The 19,645-nt window shown below is 32.3% G+C and overlaps 1 protein-coding gene across 1 annotated transcript in view; it reads left to right on the top strand.

Moving 5' to 3' along the window:
* Nucleotides 1-19,645, top strand: part of Dh44-R1 (Diuretic hormone 44 receptor 1) — a 46,611-nt gene that overhangs the window by 18,405 nt on the left and 8,561 nt on the right. Inside the window, exons 4-5 of the mRNA XM_018454474.1 lie at nt 15,302-15,488; nt 17,075-17,168. Of these exons, the coding sequence (XP_018309976.1) occupies nt 15,302-15,488; nt 17,075-17,168 (281 nt within the window). The remainder of the gene's footprint in view (nt 1-15,301; nt 15,489-17,074; nt 17,169-19,645) is intronic.

Raw genomic sequence — 19,645 nt, 5'->3', positions numbered from 1 at the left:
CATTCCTGATACTGATATAGAAAGAGGCACTCAAACCTCTCTCTACCTCGAGTTAAATTAATTAAAAACAGCGCTTTCTAGTGGTTAACAAAATTATTAGTGTGAACAAGACCATACACACACATTTCTCCCTCTCCATAACAATTATATATTACAGTTTCAAAACTTGAAAAGACAAGGGAGACGATGAAAGGGTTTTTTTTTCACTTTACATCGGTACTTAATATAAAAGGAGAAAAACAGCATTCGTTCACGAATGATTCGATACAAGTATATCGGCATATAGGCTCGTAACGCATGCTTTACGATGTCTATCTGCTGACATGGCCTTTTGCTTCTGTCAGGCAATTTGTACCAGAAATCGAATCATGAAAAAGCTTGGAAATATTTATTCATGTATTATATTTTTCAGTTATTGTGTGAAAGCGTGTGCGAGGATCGTTTTCCTTTTTTGTAATATACAGGGTGTCCCATTTTAAATAATGTATTAAGATTTTTCAAAAACTATGGTAGATACGAAAAAATGTTTCAAACAAAAGTTGTATGGTTCAACAGGGAGGGGGACATAAGAAGGTGGTCTCCTCAGATCAACATGGTCTCCTCTAAATGATTTGATGTCATAACTTTTAATTTTACGCTACATGTATATAACATATATTATTATTGTCAACTACAAAGAAAAAAAGATTGGAAAACCTTTAATAATTCACTCAACAGAGGTATTATTACCAAAAGGTTTACGGATTATCGCCGTGTCGTGATCCATTGTTAATGCCAACGTTTCGTGAACCTTGCCGTTCACTTCATCGGGGCGAGAAGCACTACTAACACTGATACTGTATCATCAGTACGCTCCTCACCCCGATGAAATGAACGACAAGGTTCAGAAACATTAACATTAGCAATGGATCACTACATGGCGATAATCCGTAAATCCTTCGGTACCTCTGAAAAAAACACTCATGAAAACCTCAAAGGTATTACCTTTAATAATTCCAAAGGATTTAGAATAATTAATAATTATTTCTACTGCTTAATGTTCAAAAATGTTTAAATATTTACTTGTTCCATTAATTGTTTGATACCGTTTAATAATAAAATTCTTCCTAGTTCAAAAATTAAGCGTTTCTAAATTCTGTACCACATAAACTTTTTTTAATATTTGGCCGATAGGAATATATCCCTAGAATATTTGATTCTTATTCATTTAATTTGTATATTGTTAAAGCACTATCGTTGCTTTTATAAAAAGAAAAGTATTGCCAATTTTCAAAAATGCATTGCTTCAAAATAATCCATTTAGGTTTGTTCCCCTCTTTTCTTCCCTCGTTGATCTTTATACTTTCATCCACCTTTATCCCCCACTAATTAGTTGGTCACATTTCTCGATTAATCAATTTTAATCACGTGGTAATCATAGTTATTCTACTATATTCATTCGTCATGTTTACACAAACATATAAATATATACAATAGAATAAATATATATACATATATATAACAGTAAACACATAAATGGCTAGATTTGTTGAACGATTTATGATTATTAATCGATTCACTTTGATCTTTTTTTTCTCTTTTTCCTCTTCATCCTTTCGTCCCCCAACATCATAATTTGATTACAGAGGCGTTTTAATTAAAATGTTACACATTTACTTAGAAACGAAAAATTACGTTATTATAACATTTCACCGATACAATGAATTATTACCTTCTCCTACATAGTACGAAATTTATGCGAATATATTAATCTAAAAATGCAAAAATATATAGATACTTTTTTAATAGTATGGAATTATAGAAATATATAACATTCAATGTTATATTTATCAATCATATTATTGTTACATATATATGTATCTACAGTTTCTTAAATATGGCTAGGGCCATACTTCTATTCCTTATTATTGAATTTTCAAATGCACGGTCCAATAAGATTCTTATTGATTACAATATTTGTTTCCTTATTCAATGAGAAGTCTATACTCTAAAAAATAGCAGTGCGAACTTAACACCATACGGTGTCTATATATAATTCTCTGTGTTAGTGTTAAATTAACACCAATATGTGTGGATTAAACACCATGGGTTTTAAATCTACACACTCGTGGTGTTAAATCCACACCATGATAGTGTTGATACAAACACCAAAGATTTTAAATCCGCACCATGTTGGTGTTAATTTAACACCAACGTGGTGAGAATTATATAGACACCGCATGTGTTAAATCCACATCGACATTTTTTAAAGTATATACATTTCCTAGAGATAACGCCTCTCGAAAGAAGTGTGTTTGAACTTGAAAGTGAAAGCTTCACGGAATCGTTAAAAAATACCAATTGTAAATAAACTCGTCAGGTGTCGATAATCTCCCTATCATTTACGAGATATCTGACATATTGAATCTCGAAGAAATATTACTTTCGATAGATGATGTAATCGGCAAATATCAGTAAACCGCTTATGTTTGGATGAGGATATAAATATTTACGCGTCGTATAAAATTCAATTAATTTAGGTAATTACAAGAATTAATTATTTGACTATGATATTAGCATAAAAGGCATTTAAGATCTAGCTTCGACCGATATAGGATTCTAGTTTGTCGATTGTGTTCTCACATGTACGGTCTAAAAATGAGATTATTATTCTTAAATTATAGTTTAATTAATATTTTATCATTAAAGACAAAGTCCGTCGTATAGAGAAAAAAGTAAAATATAAAATATATATAAGATGTAGATGTGAATTTCTAAATAAATAAGATGATGCTCTTCTCCGAGAAATGAAGTTATTCTCATTAAAATACGCTCCATCTTCAAAAAATGAACAAATACACAAATTATTACAAGAACTTTTTTCCAAAGTAAAAGTTGATGCTTTTACTCTTGATTATCGTTTTTATTTTAAATCCTGCTCCACAGTAAATAATGAATAAAAACGCTAATTTTTAACGTTCAATTATTTACATGTAAAGTGTTTTGCTATTACCTTTATGCATTTGCAATATGTATTATTTATTGACTACCAATTTTACACATACACTATCTGCTTTTATAACTACTACTGTTATTACTATTATTATTACTAATTCTGACTACTATTTATAATTAATATGCTATACAACTGTTAATTTGTTGCGTATAACAATAATTTTATTAAAAATAATTGTAAATTAATTCAAACTTGATAGGTAAATTATTTCAACATGCAGAAAATGTGCGACAATTTGCAAAAGATAATAAGATCTATTTTTAGATACATCATCAATTGTTTTTTGCGATTATTAGTTTCATTTACAATTTATAGTTTTATCGTTCATTACAGTTTTGTTTGGATGATTGATCGCTTTCGAAGCGAATAGATAATATTTACGATTGCATGACCGACAAGTTGCATCGACCGCCTGGACTACAATGGGCGTGGTAATTAATGCAACGCATCGTTTATGAATATTTATTATTCAATCAGTAAAAAAGCCGTCGAACACGAGATGATTGTTTTGCCGGTCCCATTTACTACAAGATCCAAGATTATATTTTGTACAATTTATACGAATAGATAATGAAATAAATAGTAAATACTATTCATTTTAGAAAACAATAATAAACGCAAATACTACACATGATTATGTATAAGATTGTCTTAAAATACAGGGTGTCCCAAACCACCTGCTAATAGCAGATTCTTGATATTATTTAGAGACAAAAATTCTAATACCAAAATGTCGAGGCTACAATAGTTTTTAAATGAGAATAATTTAAAATTGTGTTAGGTAATGTTACGTTATGTTGTGCCTGTTCTAAAATAATCGTAAGCGTAGTTGTAAGAATTGATCAATCACAATTAAATATTCTTTTCATATTCGATTTGATTCAATTCTTACAACTACAACCACTTACAACTATGCTTGTAGCTATTGTAGAATAGTCATTACATTACGCTACGTTACGTTACGTTATGTTACATTATGTTATGTTACGTTTATTTACTTATCCATTAGAATTTGATTTGGTATAACAAAAGTACCAAAAAACGTTACAATTGATGTGTTTACACTCAATATGCTAAAGTTGTGTGTATGACCATATAGATTCTACTTTGATTACAAACAGTTTCTTTTATTATAAACAAAATATTGCGACAAAAATATAAACTAAATATGTATAATGTTGTAATGTATGAATACGGAGCTACAATCATTTGAACTACTGAAATTAATCTTTTAGTATAGGAAACAATCTTATAGTAAACAATAACTTGCCTACGAAATGTTACATCACGACCATGACATTCTGCATTTTAGTTTAGTAACAATAACAGAAAGTTTACAAACTGAGCAATAAATTGATGCAACCGAGTCAAACAGACAACCTACACAAGCTGCTACTACTACTATCTATTGAATTAACAGTACAATTACCTAAATAGCGAATAGGGCATTTTGAATACACGCCTGTATTGGATCTGGTTATTTTATTATATTTATAATTTTTACATAAATACAATATTTGCGAAACGAAGCTTTCTTCAAATAAGGGTTTATCTTATTTGCGAATCAATTCGGGATGTTTCATAGATATTTCAAAATGATAATAATTATGAAAAATAACTCTTATGAAAAAAATTACAGATTATTCTAAATCGCATTTAAAAGCAATACACAACAAAGCTTATAATGTTTTTTTATATTTATAAACTCACTTTGAATAATATCTCTCTGATACATCCTTAACACACACAACTAACACAAATTTTATTCCTTATCTATTACCTATTTTTATTACTTGCAAAATGATTCAATCTTGTTTAGGGAGAACGTTTATTACGACATAATATAATAATGACACGCACGCGCACGCACACACACACACACACGCACACACACACACACACACACACACACGTAGCATAGAAGTACGCGCATGGCACATGCGTACCAAAAATTTCTACGATATTTGCGAACATTTGCGAATATCAAGAATGGCGTGGCAATGAAAATCGATGCGTTACTATCAGGTTTAACTCTATTATCGATAGTTAGTTAAGTATCGATATAGAGATTGTGGAAGGAAGGCTTGATCACTCTACGAGCATACGTAATTCCTATAACGATGTTCATATCGATGCTTAGATATTCGCGCATGTCAAACTAGTTACTTTAGTTTCCAGAACATTATTGTAATACAATCGGATTAGAAACTGTAAACTCTAACTTTCATAAAGTCTGAATATTATCTATTAACGATAAAAATATTTTTCATTTTACTCATTTAGAAAAGTAGTAGTTTGAAAAATTTGAAGAAAAATTGTCGGGAAAATTTATTTCTTGCTCATCGCTCTAGCTATTCTCACGCAACACTATGCGTAAACGCATATGTAATTCTCAGCACTTGATGTGAGATTTATTTACAAAAACTTATTAACACTGATGATGCAGATTTATACCGCAACACACGTGGCGCTTAACGCAGAGTGGACAGCTCTCTTATTACGTTTATTCGACGTAGAAAAAAAAAAGAGAAAGAAAAAGGACCACGTTGCAGAGTATGTAAAGTGCTGCTAGCAACAGAGCTCGGACACAAATATTCATTTCATCCATTCGAGTTGGAAGATGGGAGAAAAAGACAAATAAACAAAATAGGAGAGTGATGCGAGGATATATGTGAAGAGTGTTATTCGTGAGCAGCTGCTTCCGTCGCATTCCATTTTCCAGTGATGAATGAATCATTTAATGCGAAAGGCAACGAGCTTATTCATTTTGATTAATTATTCTAAAGTAGAGAGAGAGAGAGAGAGAGAGAGAGAGAGAGAGAGAGAAACAGAGAGAAGTAGCATTTATTATGCGCTTTGGGACAAGTTCCTTTAAGCGCAAAGACCAATAGTACAGAGATTCAAATTATATACAAAGAAAAATAATATTAAAAAAAGCAAGATATATAAAAAGAGAGAAAAATATGCTAACAAGCATATTATAAAAATATAATTTTACGCAAGTAAGTAAGAAGCACCCATGCAAAAGAGATGAAACATCCCAATCACTATAACTCCTTAAGAATATTCAATATACACGCAAAAGACATGCTTTCTCAGAGAGTATAAACAATATAAATTTCAGTTTCTATTATGATTTTAAGAGCAAATGCGCATGGAGCTTCTGCTTGAAAATTTTAACAGAGCTCGAAGAGCGTATGTCCGACAGGAAATTGTTCCATAAATTTACCGCAGTAGAGCTAAAGGATCTCTTATAAAACTCAGTACGACATTGTAGCAAGACCAATAAATCATCAAGCGCTCTAGTATGTCTGCTTGATACCTCGGAATGTAAAACTAATGAGAAGAGACCGAGGTTGTCCTCAGAATATTAAACAGGAGACAGCGGACAAAGTACTGCCTCCTGACACTAACCTTTAGCCAGCGGGCTCGCTTATAATAAGACGTGATGTGATCATCCTTTTTCACGCCATACATAAATCTAAGGCAGGCGTTCATGGCCTTACTAAGCTTAACATCCTGTTCCGAAGTTATATCTGTGAAAACCGCACAGCAATAGTCCAAGTGAAGGAAGATCAGAGCAGAAGCCAACCTTAATCTAAGAGATCCCGGCATTAAGTTTCTGCACAATTTTAGTTGGTATAGCACTACTCTGATTTTTTTATCACATTATTAACATGTTTGTTCCATGACAAATTGCTGGTCACGACAGCCCTCAAATATCTGACCTCCCTGGAGTTTTTTAATCATAATCATAATGCTCAGTAGCGTACTGAAATCGATAGTGCCGATGTAGTGTGATATACCTATAATAATTGCTTGTGTTTTAGTCTTATTTAGTAGAAGTTGATTGACAGTAGCCCAATCAACTATGGAGTCCACGTCCTCATTTATCGTTTCAATAGCTTCCACGAGCCTGCACGGCTCACAATCCAAATAGATGATCAAGTCATCAGTATAAAAACTATATTTACAATTTCTGAGAGCATTCTTAAAGTCCGACAGATATAAACTGAAAAGTGCGGGTCCGAGAACCGAACCCTGCGGGACATCAACATAAATGTCAACAGGAGCAGACACAGAGCGACTCCCTCTATCCCTGACCACTTGCGTCCTGCGTGTAAGGTATACTCGATGTAACCCATTTTAGCATCGAGCGAGAGAATTGCGTATCCCTGTGCTTGTTTATCAGGATTCATGTTGTACCCTGTCAAATGTCTTCGAAAAGTTGAACAGGATACAAACAGTCACTCTCCTCCGATCCGCAGCATGTCTCATATCATCTAGCGTTCCAATAAGACATGTTTGGATGGAATGAGTCTTCCTATAGGAAGCCTGACGCGGATCAAGCAGATTCGACATCTCAAGGAAAGAGCAAAGCTGTTCACATGCAATCTTCTCAAGTGCTTTCGACAATGCTGGGAGTATCGAGATTGGCCTGTAATCACTTACAGATGTAGAATTTTTAACCTTAGGGACAGGACACACCACCGCAGACTTCCACTGTGTAGGAAATACTCCATGTATAAAAGAATAATTGAATATGTGTTCAAGAATAGGCAGAGTATAAGGTGCTACAAGTCTCAGCAACACAAGAGAAACTCGATCAGAGCCAACTGCACCAGATCTCACTAAGCCAAGTGCTCTGTTAATGTCTGTAGGGGTAACATAGTTCCAATAACCACACCAAGCAAAAGGCCGGACGAGGACTCGCACCGAACCTCAGCAATTAGAAACTCTGCCCTCCCCCTGCGATCAGCCTCAGAGCAAGCAAACAGAGACGCCTCAAGGTAATTAAAAGGAAATAAAAGGCAACTCCGCCACCGTGTTTGCCTATTCGGTCCCATCTGAGCAATGAAAAACCAGGAAGCCCAATCATAGTATCCGAGAGAGAAAGAAGAAATCATAATGTCCGAGAGAGAGAGAAAGAGAGAGAGGGAGAGAGAGAGAGAGAGAGAATGAATTAATAAATGTAAGCGATTAGCGAGATGATTTCTTTCGTAAAAGTCATGAAAACTTTTCATATTATTTAACCTTTAAAATAACAATATTGCTTATATTTAATATTGATGGGATAAAATTGTAAAGAAATCTGATATTTTCAATCAAAGTTTTTCAATTGAAGTTCAGAGACAAGTTAAAGACACTAACTCTACTCTACTACTCTTCTTCATTCTAATTAATTTGAAATTAATTTATAATTTATTTGTTTAAAAAAATGCGAACATTTATCTATCTTACATTATACCTTTTTAAATTATCTTTTCAAATATTTAGTTTGATTTTTTTTTTTTTTTTTTTGAGGAAGCTGTTTCTCGCCATGTTGTTTAGATATTATTTCGCAGGCACTGTCACGAATCCTTTCGAGAGAAAGTATGGGATGATTCTCGCAAATTACAATATGCGATAGATTTTTTTGGACAATTATTTTGTAGACTAATTTACTTTGTAGACTTTATTTGGCTAAATAAATGTGAAAAAAGATTATTTTAAATTGCCGCTTCTCAACTCTCGACACATTGGCTACATTCAGCAGAGAAAGCAGCTTTGCAACTGTTGTAAAATTCTTTAATATGATTGGTTTGTTATACTATTTTGATCTATAAGGATTCAAAAGCACAAGAACCAATCGCATTGAAAAATTTTACAACAGTTGCAAAACAGCTTTCTCTGCAGCCGTTATATGTATAGCTGTATAGACAAATTGATAATGATCGCGTTCAGCAGACTCAACTGTTGTGGAGCGGATCCGTGAGTGCTCACTGCTATTGGTGTATTCTTTTAGATCATTCAATAGCAGCGAGAGCTCACTGATCCGCTCCGCAACAGTTGAGTCTGCTGAACGCGACCAATAAAATATACTTGAAATTATTTAAAGAATATAATTTCGTTTATTTCGCTTTAAATTTAGGAACTATTAGTGTGTGTTCCATCATCACACATTTGCCAAGTGCCTACAAGAGGGACTTGAATTTTTACAGATGAAGTAAAAATCAAAGATTGAAAAAGGCGTAAAAGAGACGGGATAGATCGTTAATTAAAAGTTGGAGTGACAGACATTTAATCGAATTTCGACGTCGCCAGAGTGTCGCATTACCACAGAAGTATAGTCTGAAAGGAACAGTCGATATTTGTTAGCGAGGCGAACATGAGAAGTGAGAAAGTGCCGAGCGGATGCCAACCTATGGCGTAAGCACGCGCGTGCTATTAATGAACTTGTAATTAAATCGCAGACTTGGCTAATGACACATCTAGTGGAGAACCATACGAGAATTTCATTTATATTACATTTCATTCATAAATCAAATACATTATCGCTCTGATTGATAATTCGATGTTCTACTGATGAAATTTGTCTGAAAAAGATAAAAATATTTAATCTAATATGTAAATAAGTTAACTAGGTATAATATATTATATTCTCTATATATTATTTTCATAATTACCGTTTGTTTTACTCATTGCACAATAATTTTGAAACCTTGGAAGTTTAAAATTATGTAAAATATTTTGTAGTTCAGTCTTCTTTCTGAGAAAGAGATGCTTAAGACTATAAGAGGTTTTCATTTCTCATGCAAAAATAAATCCAATAATATAAGATAAAATTATTTTCCCAAGAGAAGATCGATTTTACACAATAGAAAATAATTCTTTCTTTTCGTTTTGTTAAACTTCAATAATTTCTTGCTGTAAATCAATGTGATAAAGTATAGAATATTAAGAATAAAAGATATCAAGTCGCATATTTACATTAATAATTATTAACTTGTAACAGAATAATAGAATAATATATAATGTAATCATACTAACACACATATACGCATACACGCGCAGATGTATGCTATTATACAAAATATTCTTTCCAAAGTATGTGACATTAGACTATATACCATATGGTATACAGGGTGTTTCCAAATTAAATGGCAAAACTTCGGGAGCGTGTAGAGGAGTAAAAAACTAAGAAAAAAAGTCCTATAGACATATGCTCGTTTTTGCTCCGTTTCAGAGAAATCGAAAAAAAATGTTTTTTTTACCTGCAAGATTAAATGGGGACCGTTTTCTAAATTTCTTGGAGAATGAATTTTCTGACTATTTAGAAAACATCCCATTACAACAACGTACTGAAATGTGGTTTCAATTAGATGGATGCCCTGCTCATTACAGCAGAGTCGCTAGAACCTGGTTAGATAGAAAATTCCCACAACGATGGATTGGACGTGGAGGAGCAGTACATTGGGCAACTCGTTCGCCCGACTTAACGCCATTAGATTTCTATGCATGGGGTACTCTGAAGCAAGAAGTTTATTCTTCGCCTATTCAATCAGAGCAACATTTGAGAAATCGTATCGTAGCTGCAGCGAACAGAATATCGCAAGAACAGTGCCTGGCTGCTACAAGAGCCGTGTTTGACAGATGCAATGCTTGTATTGCTGCAAGAGGTGCACATTTCGAACAAAATCTTCATTAAAAAGTTTATAAATAAAATAATTAAAATAATAAATTAAATATATTTTTTTCTTTTTTCGTTCCATTTAATCTTGCAGGTAAAAAAAACATTTTTTTTCGATTTCTCTGAAACGGAGCAAAAACGAGCATATGTCTATAGGACTTTTTTTCTTAGTTTTTTACTCCTCTACACGCTCCCGAAGTTTTGCCATTTAATTTGGAAACACCCTGTATATATATATGCAAAATAATTTAGATATACACATACACATATATATAATATATATATGTATATATATTATTTTTATTTACTTTTTACACAAGAGTAATTTTTTCGCGCAATTTATATATCATGTATAACAAGATTGATTGCAGGACATTCGGTGTTTTTCGAAGTGATTGCTTCGATAAATACAAGCGAAAACATCTGCTCCAATTGTATATTCATGCGCGTTTTTATTGATTATCGAATTTGTCAACACCTGGTAACCATCTCCCATAGGTGTATCTCAGTGACGGTGCGTATGGAAACGTTAGAATAGATGATGGCGATTAAATGAAGAGTAGGTTGGCACGTGCTCCTGGGAAATTAAGAAGGTTACAAGCCAAGAGAAGGCGAGCCATTTAAAAATAACAATCCTCTCGAGTGCTTATATCGGCACGCATTTTATCGTTGATGAAAAATATTCGCAAAATCTTTGCAATTATATTACTAACGAACAGGTGAAACGAAAATTACATTCATAATCTTTATCTACAATTACAAATTTTGCTACTTTTAATCAATGTTTAGTAAACATATAAAATTTTTAATGCGATAAGTGTTATTCGCAAATATATATTTATAGATATAACTATTATTTACTTGTTCATATGTGTTAAATATCGTTGTTGAGTAAATATAATTTAAATAAATATTTATCCACATACTTCTACACCTTCTACACATTAAGAATAATATTTAAAAATGTATCATCTTTCTTTTTTCTCTCTCTCTGAGAGATAAACATTCATTGTATACATGTAGTTCAAATGTACGAATAAATATTTTCACTATATTTTATCTAATATACAAGCACGTATTCAATTAATGCAAAACAATTACCGTTGTTATTCATAACAGAAAGTTTCTCGGTTGTTGTCATATCCTTAGGGAACTAACCATGCGCGTGATTGCAATCATTACCGGTACAACGATTAATTATTACGTTGGATTTACTTATTCTAGTGCGATTTATCAAATGTGTATTTGTCAATGCATATTATAAAATTTATACACTCTCTTTTTAAAATTTTTAATAAACATATGAACACTGTTAATGTAACTAATTGATTAAAATAAACAAAAAATTGAGCAGGAGGTAATAGCTGAGTGTGTCTACATACATATATAACGCTTATATATAGATATATATGTATTTAATCACCTATAATCTATATATATATATTAGAAAATGAAATGTTATTAATTCTCCTTTTTATTAAACTAGGCTGTCGTTAAAGTTTACTCTTTCGGCGCTTTTGTGATGACAATACAAGGCATAATACAATATAAATACAAAGCGAGACTGTGTGGGACTGTGAAATTTGGCAACAATGCACAATGTGTATTCACAAATCGAAATAATATTTTGATTACAATTTTTTTCACAATGCAAATTCCAATAAATAAAACACGTCGACAAAATTTGGATTGGGATTTTTCCCTTGCCGGAAAAGCTCGTAGCATTTAAGACCACATCGATTTGTTGCAAAACATGGCAAAAGTGCTTAAAAATTTTTTGACTGAATCATTATTTTTTCACAGCTTCTCCTTTTATTCATATGTCTCTATCTTATACCATAGTACATGTTTATTTAAAACATTATCTTTTGAAAAATATATTTATTAATAGAATAATTTTTTTTACAATATATCACGATGAGCACGTAATACACACATTATATGTGTGGAATTAATATTGTTATGATTAAAACTGTGACAGAATTTTTTCGTTGCGAATTAATACTATACATTAAAAGAACTTTTCCAGTAAAGTGCATATCGTTAATTTCCAAGAATAATTACGGAACTTCCATGACGCACTCCATGATTCTCGCGCCACCCATTATTGTTTGAGCTTTACGCGATAAATAGAGGTGCGCTAACAAGTTTTGTTGCGAACTTACCGCAACAAAACGTCATTACGCCGAGTAGTCGATCATTATTTTGAAGCAAGAAGTTGTTCATTGTCGACCTGCTTTAATAATGACGAATGGGTTATAGTTAACGCGATAATACTTTGACAAGTTGCACTTTGAATCGAAATTTCATCAAACGTAATCCTTGCATCATTTAGCCTTTGCTCCGACTTTACTTAATCAACGAACAAATTCATTTTTAGGGAACAAAAATTGGTAAAAGTATCGATTAAGGAACCAAGCTCCAATGACCTTGATCTTGACGTATGTTGTCAAAGTCAATAATTCTGAGTGACCTCCAACAAGTTTTAGCCGTCGCTCGTCTTTTGTTATTAATAGAAAAAGTTTGAAAAAATAATGTCTTATTTCGGCTATATATCAGAAACTATTCTAGACTACATCCATCTATTACATTCGACCCCCGATTACCTAGAGGAGCGCGATTTTCCACGCGAACACGAATTTACTGCTTTAGCAGAAAATTTGTTTTTAATGCGGAGAATTTATCTGTTTAAAGCAGTAAAAATGAATGTTTCAATAAAGCTTGGATAATGCCTGCTTTAATAAAGCAGGCAAATTTAATTTTACAATAACTTACGATAAAATTACGGCAAAATGGTAATTTATTGGTAATTTTGGTAAAATTTGTTGTTTCTTATAGTTTCATGTACAAATAGACTGTATTTTCGTACTTATGTATTGTATAAAATTATACAATCATTCAATATTCCTAATAGGAATCGCTGATAGAATAACAGGACTATTGACTAAATCTAAATGTACCCTATTGAAAAAAATTACGTCACAAAGTAACATAACAAAATCATGTAATTAAAACATGTAAATCAATGGATTGTTCCAAACCAGTACGTGATTTTTTAAAATCACGTAATTTGAAAAGTTACACATGATATATTTTTTCTTCTATCTCTATCATTTAATTTTATAAGTTTATAAGGTATGAAAAATTAATTGAGTAATAGTAATATCAAAATATCTAGACGACGGTTTTCTATATAAAATTTAATTTGATAGAATTTAACTTAGCATCAATTGTTGACATCAAATCTTTATACGATAAGATATACGTATACTTAGGTTTCATTGTGTTATTAAACCCGATTAAGGGTATCGTGGAACTGGCCAATCACAGTTGTTCCATTCTTTCGAGGAACAGCTATGATTGGCTAATTTCATAACGACGGATGTTATTAAATCCGATTAAGGGTGTCGTGTAAATGTATAGACAACACCTAGACACCCACTTCTTCGATGGCGAATTTCCTCGACGGCGAACACTTAGACACCCATTTCTTCAATAGCGAACACCTGACTATCCACTTCCTTGACAGCGAACATGTAGACAACACCTGGACACCTAATTCTTCGACGGTGAACACCTAGACACCCACTTCCTCGATGGCGAACACCTAGACACTCATTTCCTCGATGGCGAACATCTAGACACCAACTTCCTCGACGGCGAACATCTAGACACCCATTTCCTCAATAGCGAACATCTACACTGAAAGAAAAAGTTGGCTGCTGCAGCAAATTAGATAGTAAAATATGGCATAGCATTTTTAATTGGCTGCAACAGTCAATTTTTGGTTGCGTTAGCCAATCGAAATCCTATACTGACATTGCGGATAGGCTAACACAACCAAAATCAGCCAATCTTTTTTTTCAGTGTAGACACCCACTTTCTCGACGGCGAACGCTTAGAATTAACTATAATGAAAGCTTTATAAAATAACTAGATATACATACATATATATATATATATATGTATATCTAATTATTTTATAAAGCTTTCATTATAGTTAATTTATTAATTTGACAACTTGTCGATGAGTATTCAGCAAACGTCATCCTTGCTTATAGTGATTTATACCGTCACCGATAGATTAAGAAAGCTATTAAAAGATGATATGATAATGATACTGCGTTGATGCATGGTTGCTTCGTTGCTACTACAACATTGCTAGTTGTTTCAGGGATCTCTTTTTCCGCGTATCGATTCGTCCAATGTTTTTCCTTGTGATTGTGAATAATACAACGCAGGTGATATCCACGGCATATTTAATGCCACTGCAAGATAACATGAAAAATTGCCGGGGATGTTGGAAATCATCTCTCGGGTCACTCAAGCGCGTATAACGTATCCGAATATTTGTATTTATATAGCAGACTCAATGCGTCGAGTCGAGTCCATTGAAAAACATTGCCACGCAAACGGTTCGCAGAGAAGAGAAAATATTAGTTTTCGATATACAATGTTCGTGTGAGATTGCTCGATTTCACTCTCAAACATTGACATTTGTACATTTTACATTTTACCAATTAGACATATTAATTGTTACATTTAATTTCGCGCAAATCTTACGTTGACTTTTATTTTATATGGCAAATTTTGTGAACGTACGTGTATATATATACATATATATGTATATCTTTTATATTTCTATATTAGTATACATATTGATAGCTATTACATACATATCTACACGCACAATTATGATATATGTACAACACAATTATGTACAATAGATATTCTTCTCTCACCTAATAGATTTGTTTTATTTGTAGTAACTTAAAGATTAATAATTTTCTTCGCAACAACGCTCGAAGCAACGGAAACAGTTACGGCATGTTAACTACGATCTATTGTATTTCCAGAAAACGCCAGTCGCTGGTGTTGGCCGAATGGGACCTGGGACAATTACTCCAATTATTCCATGTGTCGCGACGTGCGGTTACCAACCATCGAGCCCGGTATAGAAATCACGACTACACTATATTTCATCGGCTACAGCCTTTCCTTATTTACTCTAATAATGGCGGTCTGCATATTCATCTATTACAAGTGAGTCAAGAATACGCAATTTGAAATTTTTCCTGTTTACGCTACATTACTCTTTTCAAAGAGAGTCAGGGTGCGTCTCCAGTCGGAATTTAGAAAAAACAATACGACTAATCAGATTAGCGCGTTATATAAACGTGCTAAACTTCCCCCATAGCAAAGAGTCACATTTAAACGTTATAATAGAGTCACAATAGTCAGGAAGAAAATATCGTGTCACTGTGAGATTGTCATAACAAAACAACACATATTACAAAGCATTCGCACCATAACGTAACATTATTGTTGTGACATTGGGCGAGTTCGAGATAGTAAAGCGGCTAGGCACGCTTACCGAACGATTGAATATAATTGGTTGGATCCATAACTATCAACCAATTATATTCATTTGCTCGGCGAGTAGGCTAGCCGCTTTGTCAACTTGAACGCGCCCATTTTCTGCTATAGGAATTAAATGATTCTAATTGGTTGTATAACTTTTTCGAGATTCCATTTTCCGAAATTCCGATTGTCATGGGGAAGCACTCTCTCACAAAATAAATAGCATTCTTGCACTGAAAGAAAAGATTGGCTGTTGCAGCAAATTAGATGGTAAAATATGGCATAGCGTTTTTAATTGACTGCAACAGCCAATTTTTGGTTGTGTTAGCCTATCCGCAATGTCAATACAGGATTTCGATTGTCTAATGAAACCAAAAATTGGTTGCTGCAGCCAATTAAAAATGCTATGCCATATTTTACCATTTAATTTGCTGCAGCAGCCAATCTTTTCTTTCAGTGTGCGTTTGGCCTTTCAACAATTTTGACACTGTTTTAAGGAAATTTACCTTTAAATGTTGATATCTTTTACAATATTACAATCTGTTTTTTATATTTATAAATTCATTTTAAATAATAATGTAACGATATCAAGTTTATATCCTACAAGTTACGAGAGAGAGAGAGAGAGAGAGAGAGAGAGAGAGAGAGAGAGAGAGGGAGAAAGAGAATTATAAATTCTAAACGAAAGGATTTTCCTGATATTAAACACCATCAAATATTCTTACATTCCTAATCTCTACATTTTTATGTGGATTTTCAACTTGCTACGTTCTCATCGTTTGCAATATACCTACAGCATGGCACGTGCGAGGTCTCAGATTAATTAAACGAAATAGTATACGCCGGACACTTGAAGTGCGTTCGGAGAAACGTTATTAGCATTATACATATTTATATTACGCTCTCTTTATTATTCGTTAATCGTAAAACAAGGATAAAATGACACAAATAGCACTATGTAATAACACTATGTAATAGTCTCCCCGAACGCATCTTTGGAATTCCATGCGTTGAATTCTGCTTGGTCGTTTCTATTTGTTTCCTAATTGTGATCGCTCCAAGCATCACATACCAATCTAAGGGTGCTTTTCATTTGGCAACGCAAGTTGACACAAGCATCATTCTATTTTTCTTCAATGAGTAACATAAATAAAACAATACTTGTGTCGGCTTATGTCATCAAATGGAAGAAGTACCTTAAATTAAATCTATAGTATGAATACATTTCAGAGTTCCTCAAGATTTATTGCCTCATATCTTTTCTATAGAGAATTACGGTGTCTCAGGAACAACATACACACGAATCTAATGTTTACTTATATCCTGGCTGATTTGACGTGGATTTTAACTACTGTGATGCAGGTAATGCATGTGTATAAAAATCTCACTTTTATTTAAATGATATTCTTAATTTTACGCCGTTAATGTACATGTATATAAATATATGTAAAATCGTGTGTGTGTGTGTGTGTGTGTGTATAATTAACAAATTATATTTAAAAAAAATTTTCTTGAAATATAAATTTTTATATAACCTATTACTTTATATATTAATATATATATGTGTGTGTTTTTTACAATTACTTACAGTTACGTTTATGAACTTTTCATACAATGTTGAATAATCGATAACTTTTTTAAACCCGAAGAGTTTAATTAACATTGTGAATTATACATATTTTATTACGTTATTAACCGTATTTCATTGTTAAAAATATTAAAATTATTTTAAATAGCAAATCTTTGTTTATTTGTACCAAAATATTAGTTAAATAAATGCTTTTTACGATTTCGAATTGCAAATAATCGAATGTTTAATAATAATGTATCGACTTTGGTTTTAAAATTTCTTTTCTCATTTTATTGTTCATTATTAACAATTTTAATATATTAGATATTTTAATGTATTAGATATGCGTGAAGTTATTTTAAATTTAATGAAGCGTTACTTCCAGTTCGTCATATTGTATTATAGTATTAATTCCATCGCGCTTTGTGACTACTCAAATTAGTTTCACTATAAGGAGCAAAAAAAAAGTGATAAGAAAAAAAGAAATGTCAAAAGGAATACTATGGCCTGGTTTACACTGTACGTTTTTTCCGCGGCCTATACCCTAAATTCGACCTAATTCAGGTCACATTATTTAGGCCGCTCGCTGTAAATACTACTATACCTGACCCAACCTGTTGTAGGTCAGGCCGTATTTTTTGGCGCCCTCACCTAAAATAGGTCGTCTGCTTTCTCGGTGTAAATTCGCGACTGACCCGACCTGAAGCTTCGTAGCCATTTTGCTCGAACAGCTGTTTTGTTGAATTTGAGAGTTAGGTTAAACCGGTAGCCATACTTACGTCTACTTGCTATAAGCGCCTTTTTCATGACTTAATGCGCATGCGTTTAGCGATTCTTGGGTCCATATGGAAATAATTTGTACAAAATACGATAGATGGCTCTAATTCGGACCAGCGTGGACTAAATATGACCCAACCATTTTTTAAGTCCCTTTCGGTATAAACGGTTGGTGACTAGACCTACTTTGGGTCACGATATAGGTCAGGTCGCTATCAGTCGTACGGTGTAACCGTAGCCTATATGTAAATTTATTCACTCTTAATTAATAAGTAAAAAGAATTGTTTATTTTTATAATTTAATGTTATACATATAGTAATACACAGATGGTAATCTTCATCAATGATAAGATAATAGACATAAAATTGATTTAAAGATTCTTTAATTACTCCGCCACACAGTGATCCAAACGCAAAAGATTCTGTTCAAAACAGTCTACAGGTCGTATTTCTTAACCGATTTCAATGATCTTTGAACAGAAATACTCAGAAATAAATTCCGAAGAAAACTAAGGAAGCCGAATTTGGATTTTCTTTGTTTATGCAAAAATATTTAAACAAATAAGGTGATGAATTGACACTTTTCCACTAAGTTATTTTTTATTTGGTTCCAAACTACTTTAATGAGCTCACTATCAATAAAAATGAATATTATCCCATCATAAGAGAAGAAATAATTCATTAAACATTTAATTTTATTATTAAACAAATTATTTAAACAAATTAAAAATCTCCACGCTTTTTCACAGAAATACTTAGTCTATTAACTTAATTGATTTAAGTTACTATAATAATGATGATCTTTCACAAAACTTGATTGTAAACTAACAATTTTAATTGTTATAAACAATCAAATAAACAAATAGTGATTTTTAAATAAATTATTACGGATTATTTTTTATATTTAAATCAATTTATTGATTTAAATCACTGTTTGTTTATTTGATTGTTTATAACAATTAAAATTGTTAGTTTACAATCAAGTTTTGTGAAAGATCATCATTATTATAGTAACTTAAATCAATTAAGTTAATAGACTAAGTATTTCTGTGAAAAAGCGTGGAGATTCTTAATTTGTTTAAATAATTTGTTTAATAATAAAATTAAATGTTTAATGAATTATTTCTTCTCTTATGATGGGATAATATTCATTTTTATTGATAGTGAGCTCATTAAAGTAGTTTGGAAACAAATAAAAAATAACTTAATGTGTCAATTCATCACCTTATTTGTTTAAATATTTTTGCATAAAAAGAAAATCCAAATTCGGCTTTCTTCGGAATTTATTTCTGAGTATTTCTGTTTGAAGATCATTGAAATCGATTAAGAAATACGATCTGTAGACTGTTTTGAACAGAATCTTTTGCGTTTGGACCACTGTGCGCCGCGTGATACTAATGTTCGCTATGTTATCAGCAACTAATTTTTCACATTTTATGCATCTACATAATATAAATCAGTGTAGTTTTCATTCAACATTAAACGCGAAAAG

The sequence above is a fragment of the Mycetomoellerius zeteki genome, unplaced genomic scaffold, assembly GCF_001594055.1.
Source record: "Mycetomoellerius zeteki isolate Tzet28-1 unplaced genomic scaffold, Tzet1.0 scaffold433, whole genome shotgun sequence".
Taxonomy (NCBI): domain Eukaryota; kingdom Metazoa; phylum Arthropoda; class Insecta; order Hymenoptera; family Formicidae; genus Mycetomoellerius; species Mycetomoellerius zeteki.
Note: the sequence above shows the minus strand (reverse complement) of the source record. Positions and strands in the feature narration are given on the sequence as shown.